This window comes from Haematobia irritans, chromosome 1 (genome assembly GCF_050003625.1).
Source record: "Haematobia irritans isolate KBUSLIRL chromosome 1, ASM5000362v1, whole genome shotgun sequence".
NCBI classification, from domain to species: Eukaryota; Metazoa; Arthropoda; class Insecta; order Diptera; family Muscidae; genus Haematobia; species Haematobia irritans.
This window is the reverse complement of record NC_134397.1, coordinates 110,691,436-110,713,855: the sequence shown is the minus strand read 5'-3', so window position 1 is coordinate 110,713,855 and position 22,420 is coordinate 110,691,436. Positions and strand designations below refer to the sequence as shown.

Sequence of the window (22,420 nt, the reverse complement as noted above, 5' to 3'; positions counted from 1 at the left end):
GATATATATTTAATGATATATGTATATTTAATGATATATGTATATTAAAACCAAGTTGTCCAGGATTCAATGGAATTTTCTTTTATGCATATTTTTTTATGATTTTAAAGACAAAGCACCTCATTCTACACAGAAAAAAATATCACCAATATATTTCCAATTAAAAAGTTAATTGAAGTTGAAAATTTTTTCAATTAATAAATTAATTGATACAATTAACTTTTTAATCAAGAAGAAAGATTAAGTTAATTAAGGCAATGATTGACAATTTTTAAATTTTTAATTAAACAATTAATTGATACAATTAACTTTTTAATCGAACAAAAGTGATAAACATTTTTTTATAATTTTTAATTAAAAATTTATTTCAAACAATCAATTGTAAATCAAACTAAAAACACTAAGCCAATTCAGAAAGCAGTTGAAAATAGTTACCTTTTTAATTAAAAAATTAATTGAGTTTTGAAATCAAAATCAATTAAATTTGTAATTGAATCAATTATAAAATAATTGAAAATAATTTTGAAATCAATTAATTTTTTAATCAAGTATTTTTTATGCCCAATTAAAACTGTGATTGATATTATCATTTTTGTGATCAATTAAAAAATTAATTGGATCAATTAATTTCGTGATTGAATCAGAATTTTTTTTTGTGTGTAAGGACACAGCGCCCCCAATGAATGAAAGAAATAATCTTTAAATAACTGAGATATTGAATCTTTGGATTAAAGACACAAAGCTTCAAATATAGGCTAAGACCCAGCAAAAAATTTGGAAGTTCTAAAGGCACAACTTTAAAAACACTTCCAAAAATGTTCTCCCAAAGATGTTGTTTATTTTAACTGCACAGGAAACTCATTTCAGTTAATTTTTTGTAAACATTTCTTGTAAGTTTTCAAAAAAACATTTGGATTTTTTAAAAAGATATTTGTACATGGAAAGCTTTGCTAATATATCGCAAAAAGAGAATGAAAATGTTTCATGGACTCAACCAAAATATATTTATTTTAAAGAATCAGCATCTTTAACTCAGAATCACTATCAAAATCCCTAAGGGAAAGTCAAATCTGCGTATATATGGGAATATGTTAAATCCACTATTGAAAAATAACTTGCTACACTGAAAAAGTATTGCCGCCCAAAAGTACATGTCATAGAAGACGTTAATTCAAAGATTTTATACTTAATCACAAGTCGATAAACTTTGCATTAAATGCGTTTTGTCCTTAGGATTCGACGTTTCTACTTGTCTTTAAAAAATCTGATCCACTCTTTACCTATTGTAGAAAAAAAAATCACTTTCTACTTGAAAGTCAAGATTTAACTTGGAATTTTAAATTGTGGTGCATATGTTTATAAAGGACTTTGACCTTACGTTAGAACAAAAGAACTATTATTGTGGTAATATTGGGACTTATATTTGAAAATTATATGCCCATAGTGAATGTTAAATTTCCGAATAGGTTTCCTGTGCTATTTCTAATTCAACTTCAACGAAGATAGGATGTAAAAAGACCATACAAAACTGGAGTACCTCTGAACACTAGAATGTAATGGTAAAGAGAAAAAGGGGAATATGAGACATTGCATTAGGTGGCAATCATCAGTGTTCACAACAATCGTTGCTGCAACATGGCTTCAGTTCATTATTTCCATTCAAAGCGCAATGTTGAGTGACATTCGCAATATCCACATAGCAAAAACTTTATTTTATTCTTCCTAGGTGGCATTATCAATAGAAACATTTTAGGACAAAATGTTCTCCAAACCTCGGTCATCGTGGTTAAGACCCTCGAAGGCCTATCAACGGCAACCAGAGGCTAATGATCAGTTACCCTTTCTGTCGAGGTCACGGTTCAGTGCCTTACCGCATTTTCGGGCCTCCAAACAAAATGATTCGGATGAAAATCTAACACTATTCGTTGCCATTTTATATGTCATCGATATGTTTGGTGTGCTTCCCTTTGTAACGCTTCCGGCTCTGCTGGTAGAGTTGGGCTTCTTTGGTATACCTTTGGTGATTTCTGTGGTCGTTTTGCAAATCTACACCTCATTTTTGCTAAGTGAATGTTGGACAATGGCCGAATCATTAGACCCATCCATAGTGCATAAAAGCAGGTGGGTATCATGCGTGATACGGACTTGGACAATGGCTATCACAACTTAACTTGGTTACTCAATGCAGATATCCCTATGTGGCCATTGCAAATATGGCTTATGGACGTTATTGTGGATTTTTTGTTACCGTACTCTTGAATTTAAGTATTTTTGCTGTTGGGATACCCAATGTGGTAATGGCTGCTCAAAATCTTGAACTGGTTGGAGATCGTATAACCGATGGAGAATTTAAATTCTCATTTTGTTATTGGGCAATTATCGTAGGTGTATTCATAAGCCCTCTGGTCTGGATTGGAAGTCCAAAACGGATGAGGTATATTGTATTCTGGTAAGATCATAAATTTTTTCTAATGTTTCCGATTCTAAATCATCCAGGGTTTTGGCAATTTTTTCGGTTTGTGTAATGATTGTAATAGTGATCCTATTGTGGTTTTGCCTATTCACTGCCACACCGATTGGAAAGAACTTTGAAGGAGTCAGTTTCGGTTGGTTGTTGTCAATGCTCAGTATAGGGTGGTTAAATAAAATCTGATTTTATTGCAGAATTACCCCCATTCTTGACTATCTTAAGTGGTTACAGCATTTTGGCTTTCCAATTCGATATACATCCGATGCTTTTAACTCTCCAAATCGATATGCAGCAGAAACATCAAGTGGCCTGGGCAGCATTCAGTGGAATCACAAGTGAGTCGACATAATAATAATGAATTGGTTAAAATTTCTTTGGTTAGTTATAGCCAAAACACACTTATAAAGAATTTACTATATACATTGTTTTTGGAAGTAGTGGCTCACCTGAAGGAATATATGAAATTACTGTTGTGTTGATGAGTACTTGGAAATTCATCTCAGCAAAATGTGCATGCGTGGGGATTAGTTCATTGAAGTGCCGATTAGTGAACTAGAAGAATAGGTGATTTGGGATTATGAGAAGATATTCTGAACCTAAAGAAATTATGACTTGTATAATGTCAATTTGCTTTGCCAGAGATATAGAGACTATATCTCTCTGGTCGTTGCCTGTAGAAAACAAGTAAGTAAAGTATAAAGTCGGGCGGGGCCGACTATATCATACCCTAAACCACCATTACAGAATTAGTAATCATATGCATTTGTGGGGGTAACATATAGGTCTGGGAGATAAACCGCAGTTGCATATTTAAGAAAATTAAGGGGTACATGTCTATGGGTGCTTTGTGTCAATCTGACTATAGCTCATAGTCAATGTTGCCAGGGAAAATGTTCGGTTTACCCTACAAGAACAAAAAAAGTTCCCTACTTTCCCATACATTCCAAACAATTTTCCCTACTATATTTTTTGTTAAATTTAAAAAATTTTACAAAACAAAAATGGTTCTAAATACTTTATCTTAAAACATGAATATGCAACATATATAACTTAGAATACAAATTTGTATTACCACCACGGTTGCCACAGTTGGTAGAATTCTACCCAAATTAGTAATCTTTTTTGTTAAATCTCTATAAAAATAAAATTTTGGAAAAGTTTCTATAAACAAATTTTTGTGAGAAATTTTTCTATAGAAGTAAAATTTTGACAATAAATTCTATAGAAATAAAATTTTGAGAAAAAATTCCACAGAAATAAAATTTTGAGCAAATTTTTTATAGAAATAATATTTTGAAAAAAATTTCTATAGAAATACAATTTTGACAAAATTTTCTATAGAAATAAAATGTTGACAAAATTTTCTACAGGAATAAAGTTTACCACACATTGTTAAAGATCAAGCCTTGCCGGCTTCTAATTTCCTCCTCTAGAGCCACCAAAATGTAAAAGTGATTACAAATTGTGTTGAGTGAAAATGTCCTACATTGTGGCCCTACGTCCCTACAAGACGCTAAATATTAGAAAAACCCTACATATAGGGAATTTCCCCTACTTCTAGCAACACTGGCTGTGTTGATATTGCGCCTACGGAGTTAGTATGCCACTAATGTTGAGCCCATTATTAAAAAAGAGAAAATCGTTAAATTAGTGTGGGTAATAAATACAAATTTGTAAAAATCGAGCAATATTCTTATGTAAGAGCTACAAGTACGTATAAGTACGATCGGCTAGTACATCAAAATTTGAAATTTGAGTAACATTGGTTAATAAATAAGAGTACTATTGCCAAATTTGGGAAAATCGAGCGATGCATATATATGGAAGCTATATCTAAATCTGAACCAATTTGCATAATATTTTGCGGGTTTGATTAATACCACAAAAGGTTACCTTGTGCAAGATTTGAGTAAGATCAGTTACGAAATGAGGCCTGTATGGTCAAACATAAGGTTATAAGGGCGAATTTTTCAAAATCGGGCGATACATATATGGGAGCTATATCTAAATTTTAACCGATTTCGATGAAATTTGGCACATATAGTTAGTACTATAGAGGACTGGATCTACCCAACTTTTAGTAAGATCGGTTAATAAATAACGGTTCTATGGCCAAATTTGGGGAAATCGGGCTATACATATATATGGGAGCTATATCTAAATCTGAACCGATGAATCGATGATTTTTTGCGCATATAGTAAGTGCTATAGAAGACTACATTTAGCCAAATTTGGGTAAGATCGGTTGATAAATAAAGGTTTTGTGGCCAAATTTGGGAAAATCGGGCGATACATATATATGAGAGCTATATCTAAATCTGAACCGATTTGGATGAAATTTTGCAGATTTGAAGGGCGATGGAAAAGATTACCTTTTGCCAAATTTGGTGACGATCCGTTTGAACAAACGCGAAACGTGACCCCATTTGTCGAAATCGGGCGATACATATATATGGGAGCTATATCTAAATTTGATCCGATTTCTTCCAAATTCAATAGCGTTCGTCCTTGTGTCCAAGAAACTCCCTGTACCAAATTTCATCAAAATCGGTTAATAATTGCGACCGGAATCCTGTGAACAACAAATACATGGACAGACGGACGGACGGACGGACACCAAGCGCTAGATCGACTCAGGAGGTGATTCTGGGTCGATCGGTATATATTTTATGGGGTCTAAAATCAATATTTCTGGTAGGCACATTTTTTGTCTGACCACTATGTGGTTTAGGGTATAAAAATCCAAAGATTTTAGTGGACATTAGAAAGACCCAATATCAATTAGTTATGTCACTAGTTCTTAAATTAACCTTTAACCCTTCGTTGCATGATTTAATTTGAGCAATGATAAAAATTATTTAGTATGTTAGAATTGTTGTATATGGAGTTATGATACCGTAAACCAATTTTCGTTCGATTCTGATCACTGAAGCAAAAGTTACGTAACATTGCATATATGCAATTTCATGCAGATAATCAATTTCTTTAGTCCACGTTGTTATCTCTATATATCACAGGTAGAGGAGAAAAGTGATGAGATTAAAAATGTTTTAAGTGAAAAATTTTATTGCTGGATGGGGAAAATGGAACATTTTTACTAAAAAAAATTTGTTTTCTCGCCAAACATAAAATGTTTGCCAAAATCAGATAGCATGGTTGCGTCAAACATGTTACATGTTCCCCATCGAAAACTAACATTTTACTTCTGAAACATGTTTGAGGTGATCATATTCCTTCTTGGGGTGCAATATTAAAAGTCAAACTCTTGGGATTCTAAATAATTTCTGCCTTTTTTGATGCACAGAATTCCCCAGTTTTGCATTTAACACAAAGGGATGTGAACATGGAGAACGCAATCCCATAGATGCGAGACCGTTTGCCGTTTACCATTGCACTGTTCCACGTAGAACAGTGCAATGGTCGGGGGGGGCGACGAAACTTCAAACATATGGAGTGACCCAAACAAGAAAAAGACTGGAGAAGTATCATGCATAAAGAAAAGAGGAACAGAAACGTCATAGCAATCATTACCTGATACCTAGAGTTGGAGCCACATCTGTGCCGAGTAAGAGCAGCGGATACTTGTGTATGCAGTCGATAAAGAGACTTTGGAACTCTTTTTATGTCAAATTCTACGCTTATGAATCGGATGATGGAACAAAGAAGTTGGAGCGTACCACATGCTGAAAACTGGTTTTGGTATATACCAGCTTATATGATACACGGAAATCTGGACTCTCGTTTTTACTTAGAGTAGGTATAATGGCGACTTTTCAGTTAATTATGATACCACAATATTGACCTTTTGTTTATCACTGAGTGTAGTTCGATTCAATATTAAGCTCTAAAATTGTCACCACCATATTGACAGGGGATAGACCACCGCAAAAAAATGTTGAACCCATTTAACCTATCTATCACGATGATATACGTGTACAATTACAACCCAGCAGCTTGTATGTTATACGATTCTCCAACGATGTAGGGCAAGGATCAAATCGAATCTTCTTCTACGACCTCGATTTATATCAAACTCGGTGTTTAAATCTTCATCATCATCAAAATACTCGTCTTTATATTCATATTCGTCGTTAAGTTTCCTAGTAGTAACAAAAATTGATTGAATGCATGACATTGCACATATGCAATTATATGGCATATATGCAATGACAGTTCATATCGGCTCAAACGCATGAAATTGCAGATATGATATCATACATTGTAGAGCACTTGTAAATATAATTTGTATTATAAAACTATATACGTAGCGTTTAGAATAGATTAAACTTTTCATTTTATATTTACATTTAAAAAAAATTTAAGAAAGTTTCATAATATTAAAACAAATATGTTAAATTTTTTGAGGTACTCAAAATACTTACTTTAATTTCGCTTTATTTAAATGAAATTGTTACGATACTGGACAAAATCCTTATCAAATATAATCTACGGCTTCCAAAATGTGAATAACAAAAAAAATTATGGTAAAATATGTAAAAGAATAGGAGCTAGACAGGCAAGAAACTAACATTGCATATATGCAATGTCATGCAACGAAGGGTTAACTGGCGAAGTGATTTTTTTTGCGTACTTTGGGACGTAGGGTAAATTTGACCCCCTCTTTTACATAAATATTTTTTCTATAAAAAATAGTTTTTTGTATCATTATTACATTTTTTGATTAGAACACATTGTATTTAACGAAAATAAAACAATATTTCGGAATAATTTATGTACTTTCAAAAATTAACATGTACTTTATTTCACACGTCTTATTTATAATACATGCACCCTCAAAAAAATCGCTTCTCTAACATATGTTCCAAACATATTTTGCAGGAAGCACATATATTATTTGATATTGCCGAAACATTATTATGTTTGTTTTATATACATATTATATGTTTGGAAGCATTTTGAACCCAAAAATATTATATGCTTGGAAGAATTTTCTCCCCAAGAAGATTGTGCTCATTCCCTCATATAATTTTCACTTCCACGAAATTTTTCAGTTCTTGGCACGTTTTTTCTGTAATACAAATAATGTTGAAGAAATTATTCAATTTTGTAATTTTTTCAAATTTTACCTTTCGCCTGGACGGAGAATCGAACCGAGAACCATGCAATTTGCAAGCCAACACACTACCACTGGGCTACGTAGCTGTTATAGTCACCAATAAACAATTATCGACAATTATTATTACATTTATATAGCATAGTTTGCAGCGCCCACGAGCCGATGTAAACAAAATATTATTCAACAGAAACATATATTTGTTGGCCACGTGGAGCAGTGGTTAGCATGTCCGCCTTGCTTGCAAAGGGCCCTGGGTTCAATCCCTGCTCCGACCGAACACCAACATGTTTTATTTTTGTATTTATATTTATATATTATTAAATTAAATTTTTACAATGAAACTTCAAAATGTGTGTTATTAAAGATTTAGAGTCAGAAAAGAACAGAGCTTGATATAAACTAAATGGACTGAGCTTTTGGATAAAATATTATTTTCTTAATTGCAAAAATAACAATTTTGTAACAAACAAATGGTTTGAAATTTTCGAAGAAATTCAAAAAGTCTACCAAAAGAAGAACGTGAAGTCGAGTATAAACATACATAATTTTACAATATACACATAAATTTATTTAGGCGTGAACTATTTTTTACTAGCATTTAACACCATTTTAAATGCATTTAAAATTTCTCGTATTTTGAAATACAAATAAATATGAATAGTTATTAACGAATAATTTTGTACTTAATTTCATTTTTACCTTTAGAGCCGGAATTAATTCGCATTATCGCTCTAAAATGGCTGTGTTTTCACGTTTTCTTTTCTTTAATAATTCATTTTAAAGCAAATAAACTTTTTCAATTGTCGATTTGGATCGAGTTTTGCCGCTAAAATTATTTTTCATTTTAGCTCGAACTTAATGCGCGCTTTCATTTTTGAAAGTGTACGTCAACTTATCTTCGTCTACTTTTTAATAAAGAGGGACTAAACTTATTTTTTTCTGAAGACCCCTTTGTAATTTTTATATCCACTGTGTTTTTTTAATTTCCTTTCTTGCTAAATATTTCGACTTACTCGTCGTACGTTCCGATTTCTTTTGACGAACCAACAAAAAAATTGTGCCCATAATGCCAAAATGATAAACAAAACACATGTCCACAGATACTTAATTGCTGCTCTCAAGGCAAAAACATATGCTGTTTTTTTTTTTTTAATGTATATTCTACTGGTTCCGAATGTATATTCTCTTTACTCCTTTAATGTTCAAATTAAATAATATTTTGACTTAAACATATCCAATTTTTGTCTTATTAACATGCCAAGCGCATAGTCAAAACAAATAACACGTAAAACAGTTTTCCGAAACAACATACAAGCAGTTTCAAAAATTTGCTCTCTTTTGATTCTCTCGCTTGATATCTTTCGTCAACCCTCCCGGTTTCTTTCTCTATACTATCTCCCTGTCTCTGTCGCTCCCTGAATAAAATATCACAACATATATATATATATATATATATATATATATATATATATATATATATATATATATATATATATATATATATATATATATATATATATATATATATATATATATATATATATATATATATATATATATATATATATATATATATATATATATATATGTTTACATTCACACATATTATTTTTATGAAACATTCTTGTCCTAAGGTGATGGTAAAATTTACCACCTCGCACACATGTTTACACACTGTTAGAAAAATATGTTTTCCATATGTTCCGATATAAAAAAAAATGTGTTCCACAATATATTTAAGTGCAACAATGTAATTTTCTAAACTAGCATTAAATGTTTGGGACACATATGTTAATATGTTAGAATATATTATGTATATTCTAACATATCTCTCAAATATCACACAGTTTGCGTCGGCGTCAGTTCAGTTCACTGCCGACTTTACGTAAATAAAATAGGATTTAAAGCCTACTTTGTAGTAACAAAAGTTAATTTTTATAAATGCTTTCATTCTATTAAAATTTTTGGCAGACAATTTGAAATTATAACTGCCGATGCCTTTATAAACAATTTATCAAAACAGCGCTTCGACCGCAACGTCGGTAATACCAAATCTGACATTCCCAGAGAGAATAAAAATACAAGAGGACGAAAATTTCTCTTCTACAAAAACAACAAATGTCAACCGTATAGATGTCGCACAATGCCTGCAGCTTTGGTATTATCGACGTTGCGGTCGAAGCGCTGTTTTGATAAATTCTTTATAAAGGCATCGCCAGTTATAATTTCAAATTGTCTGCCAACAAATTTAATAGAATTAAAAGATTTAAATAAAAGAACATTTGTTATTACAAAGTAGGTTCTAAATCCTATTTTCCTTACGTCTCCTAAAGACGGCAGAGAACTGAACTGGGTGACGCCGACGCAAACTGTATGATATTTGAGAGAAGCGCCGACAAAAACTGCATAATATTAGAAAAATTTTCGTCATGACTGCCATCTACTGACGCAGTTTCGCTTCATAGTTTCGTCCTCTTGTCTTTTTATTCTCTATGGGAATGTCAATTTGCGTGTTGCCACAGTGAGGCGAGGTACAGTGGCAGCCCGATATTTCAGGCTCACTTAGACTATTCAGTCCATTGTGACACCACCATAAGCGTAGAAAGGCCTCTGGGGAGGCCCCCCAGAAAAATTTTAGCCCCCCAGAATTTGAAAACCTATTTACGATTTGATATTGCTTTTATATAATATTAAACAAGTAATTAAAACCGCACAAAGTTCCAATAAAGAATTTCATATCTTTAGCACAATGTTCCGCTAAAGATTTTTCATTTCAATTGCCGATGGCAATATATAGCTTTATTTTTATATAAGTGAATTATTTATTATAAGTGAATGTTTGAAGTCTGATATTTATGAAATAAAACTTTGGTTGAACTTATGATTTAAGTTCCTAAATTTATGTTTAGTTTAATAACTAAAGCACCTTTATTAATTTGTTTAGTCAGAGTTTTAGTCGATTTAATTAAAAAAATTGTAATTGATATTAAAAATATTCTTTTATAAATGAATATCTTAATAACGGCGCAAAAAACCAGAATCTCCAAAAATGTTATGAAACTGTTCGTTTTGTGTCCGGAAGTGATGCAAAATTGGCGCAGAAGCGATGAATTTAAGATGGACATGTCATAGGACGGATGCCCACCATTTCAACAACCGTTGCACTGAATTTGCATCACTTCTTAAGGTGTGATCCGAATTCAGTGTTTTGAATGTGAATTAAAAAATTCAAATTGATATTTTCCCAAATAAATAATGGGAAATGGGAACGTTTGACCTAAAATATTTTCAAAACTTCGCAATTTTTCTAGAATGGAATTAGATTTTTTTCGACATCATTTAAATAATTTTTGTCATTTTATTAATTCTTACTTTTTTTATCCTATTTGAAACAAAAAATACCCATTAAGAATATAAAAAACGAGTTATAAAAATTGGGTTAAAATAATGAGGAAGTGCTTGTGAGGAAGTGCTTTTAAAATTATGCCTTTATAACAACTCCCATTTTTTTGCTGGGAAAAAGTGTGGAACTATTTTTAGTTGCTTTATTATAAATTAGTTGTCTAGTTATGATAAAGTCTGATTTTTATTTAGTTTTATAAAACAAAACAGTAATTGAACCTATAACTTCAGTCCATTAATTTTTAGCTAGGGGGGGCTATAACCCCCCCCCCCCAAAGCAAAATTGTCTAGCTACGCTAATGGACACCACAGTGGTGAACTTTTCTCTCATCACTGAGTGCTGCCCGAGTCTATGTTAAACTCAATGACAAGGGACCTCCTTTTCATAGCAGAGTCCGAACGGCGTTCCACATTCCACTTAGAGAAGCTTTGAAACACTCAGAAATGTCACCCGCATTACTGAGGTGGGATAATCCACCGCTGAAAACCTTTTTGGTGTTTGGTCGAAACTGGGTTTGAATCCACGACCCCGTCTATACAAGGCAGGCATGCTAACCATTGCATCGTTGTATGAATGAAATTTATTCATTGTATGGATGCAGCTTATACGTTGTATGAACGAAAATCATTCATTTTATGAACCTAGTTTTTTCATTGTATGAATGAAAGGCGAACGTTGTATAAATGAGCACAAACGTTATATTAATGAAACCAAACCAATTATTGAATTTGAGTGTAGTCATTGGTAGTGTATTATTTTTTGTTAAGATCTTTGAAATAGGATTTATATAGTCGTACAGTAGAAAATAATATTTATTGACACATTAAGTAATTTAATAAACATATAGTGTGACTTTCACTTAAGAAAAAAAGCCTCTACACCGAAAAAAAAAGTTTACTATTTTTTATGAAAAATGAACTAACCCATAGTAAGAATGACCATGATTTGGCGCCAAAGATTTTTTTCATCTATATAAGTTCATGATTTTCTTATAAATTAGTTCATGTGTTGCATCGTATTTTAGTTCATTATTACTATGCTGTGGAAGAATATAGTTAAACTCATTCAAAATATTCCTGCTATCCGGAAAAATTAACAATTTTTTGGGAAACCTGTATTAAGAAATTGGTTTGAAATAAACTGTTTGTCGGTATAATTTTCAAAAAAGTAGAGAAATTGAGGAATCAAAGGTACAACAAGCCTGTATACAACTAAGAAATTTTTCGTACAAAACAAGTAAATTTTCTATAATCACCAGTATTTTATTTCAAAAAATTATTATTATATTACACAAAATTATGGGTTATGATATACAATAAAGGAAATATTTTTATTAGTACGTTGGATGCAGTTACTTGTCGGTAGTTAGTAATTGCTTCTTCAAAAGAGTAATATTCTATGTTATTAGGACTAAACTAATTAATATAAATTTCCATGTCTTCTATCCATATGAAAGATACATATATGTGGCATAAGTTGCTATATTCAATTGAATTGTCCAATTTCATCGATTTTGGCTAACTTTTGTTGGGCGGATTTGTCTTATAAGCATCTGAAATTGCAAAGTTATACAAAATATAAGAAAAATATTATCAAATTCTATCGTTCATATTGATTTTTAACTTACGGTTTTCAAGAGTATTTCCTAGAGCCAATAAGGATATCAGCTTAATTAGCATTAAACAGTAAGAATATTCAAAAAAAAAATTACCATTACAAGACCTGTCTACCTGCAAGTGAAAATAATTATTTTTAATAAATTGAAAGTTTGGTTTTATTAAAAACGGATAAAATACCGTTTATAGAAAAACTTACCACTTACCAAAAATTCATCCAGTAGGTACATTATTGGAATCATATCCATGGACTAATGGGACGTTTTTGAAATTATTCTCTGAATATATTTGAAATAAAAAATATAAAATTAGACATAATTTCCTCTTGTCAGTATAGCATTTAGTGTTTAGGGTGGATATTAAGTTTATAAGGATAAGAGTTTAGAGGCTAAAATCGCAATTTCTCTTTAATAATCCATTATAAAAAAAATCTTTATAAAAAACTTGGTTTGGCCTATTCTCCATCAAGTTATATTTAAACTTGTATCGAAGACGTATAATTGTATACTTTTCTTAGTGGTTTATTTTTAATTTTAGCGGCTAAACTCGAACTTAGTACTCACCTGTAGGAATTGCTGTAACATAAAAAATATAGATTAAAAAAAAATGGTTTCATCTCCAACTTGTGATCCAGATGTATAATAAATATAGATCATCCCATTACCACTCATGTTGTATATTTTTTATGTAAATCAATTAAAAATCCGCACTAATTTTAAACTATTAACAGAAATATTCAGTTTCTTAATCTGTTATTTGTTTTTTAATCAATAAAAAGCGTGTTTGATTACTCTAACATCACATCATTCACTTCTCAGTTTCTAAAATGTTTCGAATAAATGTATTTTCATTAATAAACACCAATACCGCACGTACAATTTTGTAAAATTAAATCCACGTGTGCACTTCATAAATGCATCAACAGAACTGAATGCAGCAAAGACACAAATAGTCATAAAGGATACATACCTGCCGTAACGAAAAACACTCCACACACACACGATCCCTTTCTGATCTCGCTATTGCAAGAAAACAACTCGCACCACAAAAGATACCAACAACACACAAGAAACATTCCATTGTCTCTAGAATCAAAACAGCCAACAACAGCATAAATGACGCAATAACAAACACAAACAATCATACGAGATATACACAAAATGTCTTTAAAATCTCCCCACATGATGCACTCACATTTTCCAGTAGCACGCTTATTGATTATTTGGAATTCAATCTATAAGTTAAGGTAAAATATATACCAAATCTATGAGGAATCTATAAAAAATTATATACACCCGTCAAGGATTATATTAACTACTTTTTATTCTACTTTATCTAAAATTTTCAATGTGAGTAAAAACACTCCAACATATAATAAAAAGGGAAATAATCTGTAGGTAGCCATCGTACGAATCGGTAATGTCGTTAAGTTAATTTTTACTACAAAAACTTTTTCCATACAAATTTTTTTCTTAGTAAATTGTCCACATCCATGTATTTTTATAATAGAATCAACGATGCATTAACTACTGTGTTGGAAATTTATTTAAGGAAAAATCCTTCTCATTTCGTAGTTAGTGAACTAAAAAACATTTACTGAATTTTTATAAGTTTTCCTTTAGCTAAGTTAATTTTCGTTGTGGTTACGAAAAATGAACAATATTACAGTAAATTTGTTGAACTATGTGAAAGTTAAAATGGTCCTTAAATTTACAAGACACTTTTTTTTCTGTGTAATTTCTAAAACAAAAAAATGATAATCGTATCGCCGTGTCCATTCATCCAATTTATTTTTGCAAACAAGGTTCATTACGGTAATTGTTCCGCCTTCTTCATCTGAAAGTGCACTTCCCCGTGGCATTTTCACTAAAGATTAAAAATTTACACTAAATATCTTGCGAATATACAAAAAACACCAATTTAACTCACCCACCATCTATGTTTATTATTCACAACGAAACTGTAATCAAAGATTATAGATTTGAGGAAGATGGGAGATTGGCTTGCGTCATACCAAATGTTGCATTTACCAGATTAGTTTAATACATGTTTGTAATCTTTTAGTTGTTTTTCGTGTTTATTTTTTAAATGAAAAATGTAATTTTCGTTGTTTTTTGATTTCAGCTTAAAACCATGCATTGACTAAACTACAAGTGTAGCTTAACCAACAGAGGAAAATAATGTTTGTCAAATTTATTTGGGCAAAGCGCTATAGACTGCAAGATGGTTGGATGGACGCACGTTTCGGAATTACCACATTCCTCATCAGCATCCTATACTTGCAGAAAAACTATCAACCAATTATCAGAATAAATTCAGGCAGTTCATTAAACCCAACAATGAACAACACTTGAACCTTCCGAAAAAAGGTTTTACATGATAGCCGGCTTATGCCGAAATAAATTCGTACAAACATATCTCTTTTCCTTTGCCACCGTCAAATCATCGATTTGAGTGCAGTTGGCACGCTCAAAATAAACCCAGCCAACTGCACTCAAATCGATGATGGCAAAGGAAAAGAGATATGTTTGTACGAATTTATGGGTTTAATGAACTGCCTGAATTTATTCTGATAATTGGTTGATAGTTTTGCTGCAAGTAGAGGATGCTGATGAGGAATGTGCTAATTCCGAAACGTGCGTCCATCCAACCATCTTGCAGTATATAGGGCTTTGCCCAAATAAATTTGACAAACATTCTTTTCCTCTGTTGGTTAAGCTACACTTGTAGTTTAGTCAATGCATGGTTTTAGGCTGAAATCAAAAAACAACAACAATGCTTAAAGAACAAAACCAACAATAACAAAACAAAACGAATGAAAAAAGAGGAAGCACGCTCAAAATAAACCCAGCCAAATGCACTCAAATCGATGATTTGACAGTGGCATAGGAAAAGAGATATGTTTGTACGAATTTATTTCGGCATAAGCCGGCTATCATGCAAAACCTTTTTTCGGAAGGTTCAAGTGTGGTTCATTGTTGGGTTTAATGAACTGCCTGAATTTATTCTGATAATTGGTTGATAGTTTTGCTGCAAGTAGAGGATGCTGATGAGGAATGTGGTAATTCCGAAACGTGCGTCCATCCAACCATCGTGCAGTCTATAGGGCTTTGCCCAAATAAATTTGACAAACATTAGTTTCCTCTGTTGGTTAAGCTACACTTGTAGTTTAGTCAATGCATGGTTTAAAGCTGAAATCAAAAAACAACAACAATGCTTAAATAACAAAACCAACAATAACAAAACAAAACGAAATTTTCTTAATGAAACAATGTTAAATTTTAGGGAACAACAAAAAAAAATTACATTTTCCCCTTTATGGAAATTTATTTCGTGCTCTTAATTTCTTTTTATACCCTTCATCATAGGATGGGGGTATATTAACTTTGTCATTCCGTGTGTAACACATCGAAATATTGCTCTAAGACCCCATAAAGTATATATATTCTGGGTCGTGGTGAAATTCTGAGTCGATCTAAGCATGTCCGTCCGTCCGTCCGTCTGTTGAAATCACGCTAACTTCCGAACGAAACAAGCTATCGACTTGAAACTTGGCACAAGTAGTTGCTATCGATGTAGGTCGGATGGTATTGAAAATGGGCCATATCGGTCCACTTTTACGTATAGCCCTCATATAAAGGGACCCTCAGATTTGGCTTGTGGAGCCTCTAACAAAAGCACATTTCATCCGATCCGGCTGAAATTTGGTATATGGTGTTGGTATATGGTCTCTAACAACCATGCAAAAATTGGTCCACATTGGTCCATAATTATATATAGCCCCCATATAAACCGATCCCCAGATTTGGCTTGCGGAGCCTAAAAGAGAAGCAAATTTCATCCGATCCGGCTGAAAGTTGGTACATGGTGTTGGTATATGGTCTCTACCAACCATGCAAAACTTGGTCCACATCGGTCCATAATTATATATAGCCCCCATATAAACCGATCCCCAGATTTGGCTTGCGGAGCCTCAAAGAGAAGAAAATTTCATCCGATCCGGCTGAAATTTGGTACATGATGTTGGTATATGGTCTCTAACAACCATGCAAAAATTGGTCCATATCGGTCTTTAATTATATATAGCCCCCATATAAACCGATCTCCAGATTTGGCTTGCGAAGCCTCAAAGAGAAGCAAATTGCATCCGATCCGGCTGAAATTTGGTACATGGTATTGGTATATGGTCTCTAACAACCGTGAAAAAATTGGTCCACATCGGTTCATAATTATATATAGCGCCCATATAAACCGATCCCCAGATTTGGGTTGCGGAGCTTCAAAGAGAAGCAAATTTCATCCGATCCGCCTGAAATTTTGTACATGATATTGGTATATGGTCTCTAACAACCATGCAAAAATTGGTCCACATCGGTTCATAATTATATATAGCCCCCATATAAACCGATCCCCAGATTTGGCTTGCGAAGCCTCCAAGAGAAGCAAATTTCATCCAATCCGGTTTTAATTTGGAACATGGTGTTAGTATATGATTTTTAACAACCGTGCCAGAATTGGTCCACATCGGTCCATAATTATATATAGCCCCCATATAAAACGTTCTCCAGATTTGACCTCCGGAGCCTCTTGGAGGAGCAAAATTCATCCGACCCGGTTAAATTAGGAACGTGGTGTTAGTATATGGTCGCTAACAACCATACCAAAATTGGTCCAATCACACAAAAATTGGTCCATATCTGTTCATAATCAGGGTTGCCACTAGAGCCAAAAATTATCTACCAAAATTTTATTTCTATAGAAAATTTTGTCAAAATTTTATTTCTAGAGAAAATTTTGTTAAAATTTTATTCGGTTCATAATAAAATTTTCATCATTGTCAAAATTTTATTTCTATAGAAAATTTTGTCAAAAGTTTTTTTCTATAGAAAATTTTGTTAAAATTTTATTTCTGTAGAAATTTTTGTCAAAATTTTCTTTCTATAGATAATTTTGTCAACATTTTTATTTCTATAGCCAAAAAATAATCCCAAAATTGTAAAATTTTATTTCTATAAAAAATTTTGTTAAAATTTTATTTCTGTAGAAAATTTTGTTAAAATTTTATGTCTACTTTGTCAAACTGAATTATAACGTATTGGATCGATCTTTTTTGATTTAATATATACCACGTATGGACTTACATACAATTTAGAAGATGGTATTAGGAGGTTTTCAGATACCTTGCCATCGGCAAGCGTTACCGCAACTTAAGTAATTCGTTTGTGGATGGCAGTGTTTAGAAGAAGTTTCTACGCAATCCATGATGGAGGGTACATAAGCTTCGGCCTGGCCGAACTTACGGCCGTATATACTTGTTATTTGTATTTTAATGCTATGTCAATACTTGTCGTATACAAAGATAATAAAAGAGGAAGATGGGAGATTGGCATGCGTCATACCAAATGTTGCATTTACCAGATTAGTTTAATACATGTTTGTAATCTTTTAGCTGTTTTTCGTTTTTATTTTTTAAATGAAAATTTTAATTTTCTTAATGAAACAATGATAAATTTTAGGCAACAACAAAAAAATTACATTTTCCCCTTTATGGAAATTTATTTCGTGCTCTTAATTTCTTTTTATGTGCATTTTAATGCTATGTCAATACTTGTCGTATACGCGTTAGGTCGAGTATTAAACTAATGTGGTAAATGGTTTGATGTGCTCAGTAGCCAATCTCCCACCTTCCTCTTTTATTATCTTTGGTCGTATACGCGTTTGGTTCGAGTATTAAATTAATGTGGTAAATGGTTTGATGTGCTCAGTAGCCAATCTCTCATCTTCTGTAATCTATAATCTTTGAATGTAATGAGCCTGTGCACTCTTCAGCGAAAAGAACGTAAATGTTGTTAAGGTTTGCCCATCAGACAAGTTTTCTGTTGAACTTTTTACCGTTTGTTTTTCAAGACGCACACGCAAACATGTGCTTATTGTCATGTTTACATGTGTATGTACAAATTACATAGACGCTACAGACGTATTAGAGAGAGAGTATGGAGAGACGTTTTAGAGAGAGAGAGAGTAAGGAGAGGCAGAATTACTCAAACTCCCATTCGTATTATTAACGAACAAATTTCATTAATATGACGAAATATAACAATTTAAAATTTATTTTTTAACGATCTATATCATATTAACGATCGCTTTCGTTTTATAAATGAAATTTTCAATTCCAGTTTCGAAGTAAATATATAAAACGACTGTTTTAAGGGCTAAAAGTTTCCAAAAGTTACTCTCAATGTGCAAATGATTATAATAATTTCATCTTGGATAATTTTTTTATTCTAATTCTTGAAAAAATTACAAAGTTAATATTCACTTTCGTTCTTATAACGAAAAATTTCGTAATATTAATGAAAAATAATCAACGAAGCCCGTCCGTTAATAGTACGAAACATTTTTCTACCAGTGTAGTCATGTTAAGGAAATGGGTCTTAGTGAAGATCAAACATATAACGCAGATGAATATGCTATATTTTGGAGACTACTACTGGGTTCAACCAACAGAAACTTCAACACCTAAAAAAAAGAACTATCATAAATTTATGAGCATAATTTGTCACTGTTTGTAAGGTTTATTTTTTAAATTTTCGGGCTTCCTGTAACATATAAGGGAACGAAAATATTGGATGTCATCATCACACCCAAAGGAAAAGAAAATTGAGACTGATCCATTCGAAATCAATTTTTATCTTCAAAGTGCATTACAATACTACATCAATGAAAATTATGCAACCTTGGAAGCGTCCCTAAATCCTTGAATTTAATTTAATTATGTACCCTAAGTAGATTTAATCATATTTAGAATTAGACATAATTATATATAATTCCAGATCCAATTATATATGGATAGATATAGTTATATCTAACACATTAGATCTAGGCCAATACTGAGATCTTGTCAGATTTAATTTCATAGTAGTTAGATATCATTTAATCTAATTATCTAAATGGTAATTAGATTACCATTTTTTCGGATCTCTTAGAACTTGAAAATGTAATCAAAAACATAAAAAATAAAGCTGACATTGAAAACAAAACTCCTAAAATGATAATTGAAATCTAGTTAGAAACCATACACGCAAAGAATAAAAAAAACGTTTGGAAAACGTGCACCGAAAACGTTTTTCGTTTCTTAGAGTTTTTTGAATTCCTTCGAACATTTTAAAATTTTATCATATTATTAACCTATCTTTGAAATGCTTTACAGTTACATGTACCATGGCAATTTTGGGATCCGTCATAGCTGCCTATAAGTTTGGAACAATGATGGCCGAAAACGTTTTGGAAACTTTACCTAGCAGTGTTCCACTCTATATTCTTCTGATTCTAATGGCATTGCAGTTATGTTTCTCTACAACGGCAGCAAGTTCTGCATTATATCTACAAATTGAAAATTATTTCCACATATCAGAAGGTAATTACCAATTGAATACCGAAATCAAATTATTCGATTATTCCTTTTTTAAACTAGATTTCTCAATAAAACGTGTATTAATACGTACCTCTATCGTGGCATTACAAGTTGGAATTTCTGAATTTCTTCCAAGTTTTGATGCATTAATGGATATTGTGGGCGGTACCATAACTGGTCCATTGGTCTTTATTTTACCGCCGTTGCTTTACAGACGAATGGTACAATTGGAGCGTTGTCATCAGCGCATCGCAACTGAGGCAGCGTATGGTAGTTTGCCTTTGGATATGAATTATCAACCAGTGGAGGGACCACCACCTAACTTAGACCGGAGCTCAGGAGCCACATTGGCCGCCATGTTGGAGATCTGTTGGTTGCGCACTGTTTACACTTTTAATCGTCTTCAATGTGATTTATCTTTGTCCATGGGAGTCTTGATATTTGGTATTTTGGCCACATTCTTTTCCACTTACCTAAATCTCTTTCAATTGGGAGAATTATTTAGAAATAATTCACCTTGTTTTGGAAATCTTACGAAAGGAATTGAATGATTGATTTGTTAGATTAAACAAAACAATAAAGTTAAAAATTATATTGATAATTTGATTTGATAAGCTTGATTTGTGCCCATGTTCGCATATCCACTAAATCCTAAAAATTTTGATGTTCTACTCTCCATATTTACCGGAATTTTCGTGAAATTAATTCACTAGCATAAGTCATGGTGAAAATTGAATTATGTCCGAGATGGATGAATTTCTGGTTAAAAAAAGTACTCAAATAAAAAATTTATAGGTTTTATTTATAATATGAGTTTAATTAAAAAAGTTTTATATGTAATTCAAAAAAAATTATGAATTTGATTTCTACACTCAAAGAAAGAAACGAATTTTTAAACAAACGAAATTCCCATTACTTATAAATTAATTTCTTTTAGAGCAAATCAAACCGAATTTGTGATAACTGATTCAGCGATTGTCTCCAAACTTTTCTATTTGCTTTTAAAGATTTTTTTGCGTCAAAGGAAAACTTTTTGCGTCAAAGGAAAATATTCGTTGTTTGTGTTGATATCATAGTCTTAATAAATGAAATCCGTTTATAAATAGGGTAGTATATTTTACATTCACCGGATGATGTCTTTTACAGAAAGAGACACCGAAAACAAGGTCCTTCGTTTACCCCTAAATATATTTATTTGGTGAAAGGGTAGATCCACTGTATTTATCACATGCTCATTAAACCGCTATAGCCAAAATATATTTATTCTAAAATTTTAACAAATATATATTTCTCCCAAACGAAAGTTATTGTCATTTGCTGTAAAAAGGTTTTTTTAGAAGAAAACTATACAATTTGTTAGTGATAAACGTTGGCGTCTTGTGTAGGATCTGAACCTGCTTCATTGCGCCTTCTGAAGCTTATTTGTAGGAACACTGCGTTAACTTAGTCAAACATATCGAACTGAAAACAAATTCCATAAGATTGTAACTATTTTAAAGAGTAATGTCAGGAGAAGTATGACAAAAACTGTTTATGTAAAATTATGTTCTGTATTCAAGTCGTTGGACCTTCCTCTACATTTTTTGTGAATTTTAAGCGTGGTTTGTCAAGGGCAGTTATCCTTCTCCTCAACATACCTGAATATTAAGCATCATATTTCAACTACATACAAAGAATCTATGTTTCTCGCCTAATAAATAGGAAAAGTACTTACAATTTGAGCATATTAACGTTTGTTAAAATGTTGAACTTTTCCGAACATGTACCTGATAATGAAGCACCCTCTACGTTGCCTGTCATTTTTATGTAAATTTAAGTTTTTTACTTTAAAAAGTCTGGCAGATACCTGTGTAAAAATCATAAAATTATGTACAGAGTTCCCACTAATGGACAACCCTCTATTTTCAATTTTCAAAAAATTGGACAAAAGGGAAGCCTCTCCTCTCTTTCTCCTCCCCGACCAGATATCGGAAAATCACGTACCCTATATTGATTTCACGAATTATCCAAAACATAGCTATAAGCAAAACTTTCAAACATCAAATAAAACAAATATCAGAACATAACCTACGTAAGCGTATGGTTGCAAACGAACGATGTTTTGAAGGTTCTATTCGAAACCAAGTATCAAAGTTGCAAGCATTATATAACCTGTATGCATGTTCTAAAGTGCTTGCAACATGTTGTTATGCTTGCAACATCTTCTGAACAGAGCTGAAAGCAAAAAATTAAATGATAGGACAGTTGGTAGAGCTGCAAAACTATCGATAGTCGCTCCATTCGATAGTTTCCCTGAGCACTATCGATACTATCTCTTAATTTGCGTATGTTAGAATTAAAAAAAAATACACCCACTATTTTTACGAAAACAAATACGTTAAACAAATATGTTATTTTGCAAAATAAAATCTAATTCAAATACATAAAAGAAACAGAAAAC

At 32.1% G+C, this 22,420-nt stretch overlaps 2 protein-coding genes across 2 annotated transcripts in view; both read left to right on the top strand.

The window, feature by feature from the left end:
* Nmnat (nicotinamide mononucleotide adenylyltransferase) overlaps window positions 1-19,913 on the top strand; it is a 77,385-nt gene extending 57,472 nt beyond the window's left edge. The window contains exon 5 of the mRNA XM_075291418.1: window positions 19,777-19,913. Coding sequence (XP_075147533.1) covers window positions 19,777-19,822 — 46 coding nt within the window. The 3' untranslated portion in view covers window positions 19,823-19,913. The remainder of the gene's footprint in view (window positions 1-19,776) is intronic.
* On the top strand, window positions 1,568-20,581 carry mah (solute carrier family member mahogany). The gene is made up of 6 exons (XM_075291414.1): window positions 1,568-2,121; window positions 2,189-2,434; window positions 2,497-2,606; window positions 2,665-2,805; window positions 19,777-19,983; window positions 20,041-20,581. The coding sequence occupies exons 1-6, from the start codon at window positions 1,760-1,762 to the stop codon at window positions 20,529-20,531; spliced, it is 1,557 nt and encodes a 518-aa protein (XP_075147529.1). The 5' UTR covers window positions 1,568-1,759; the 3' UTR covers window positions 20,532-20,581.
* The last annotated feature ends 1,839 nt before the right edge of the window (window positions 20,582-22,420 follow it).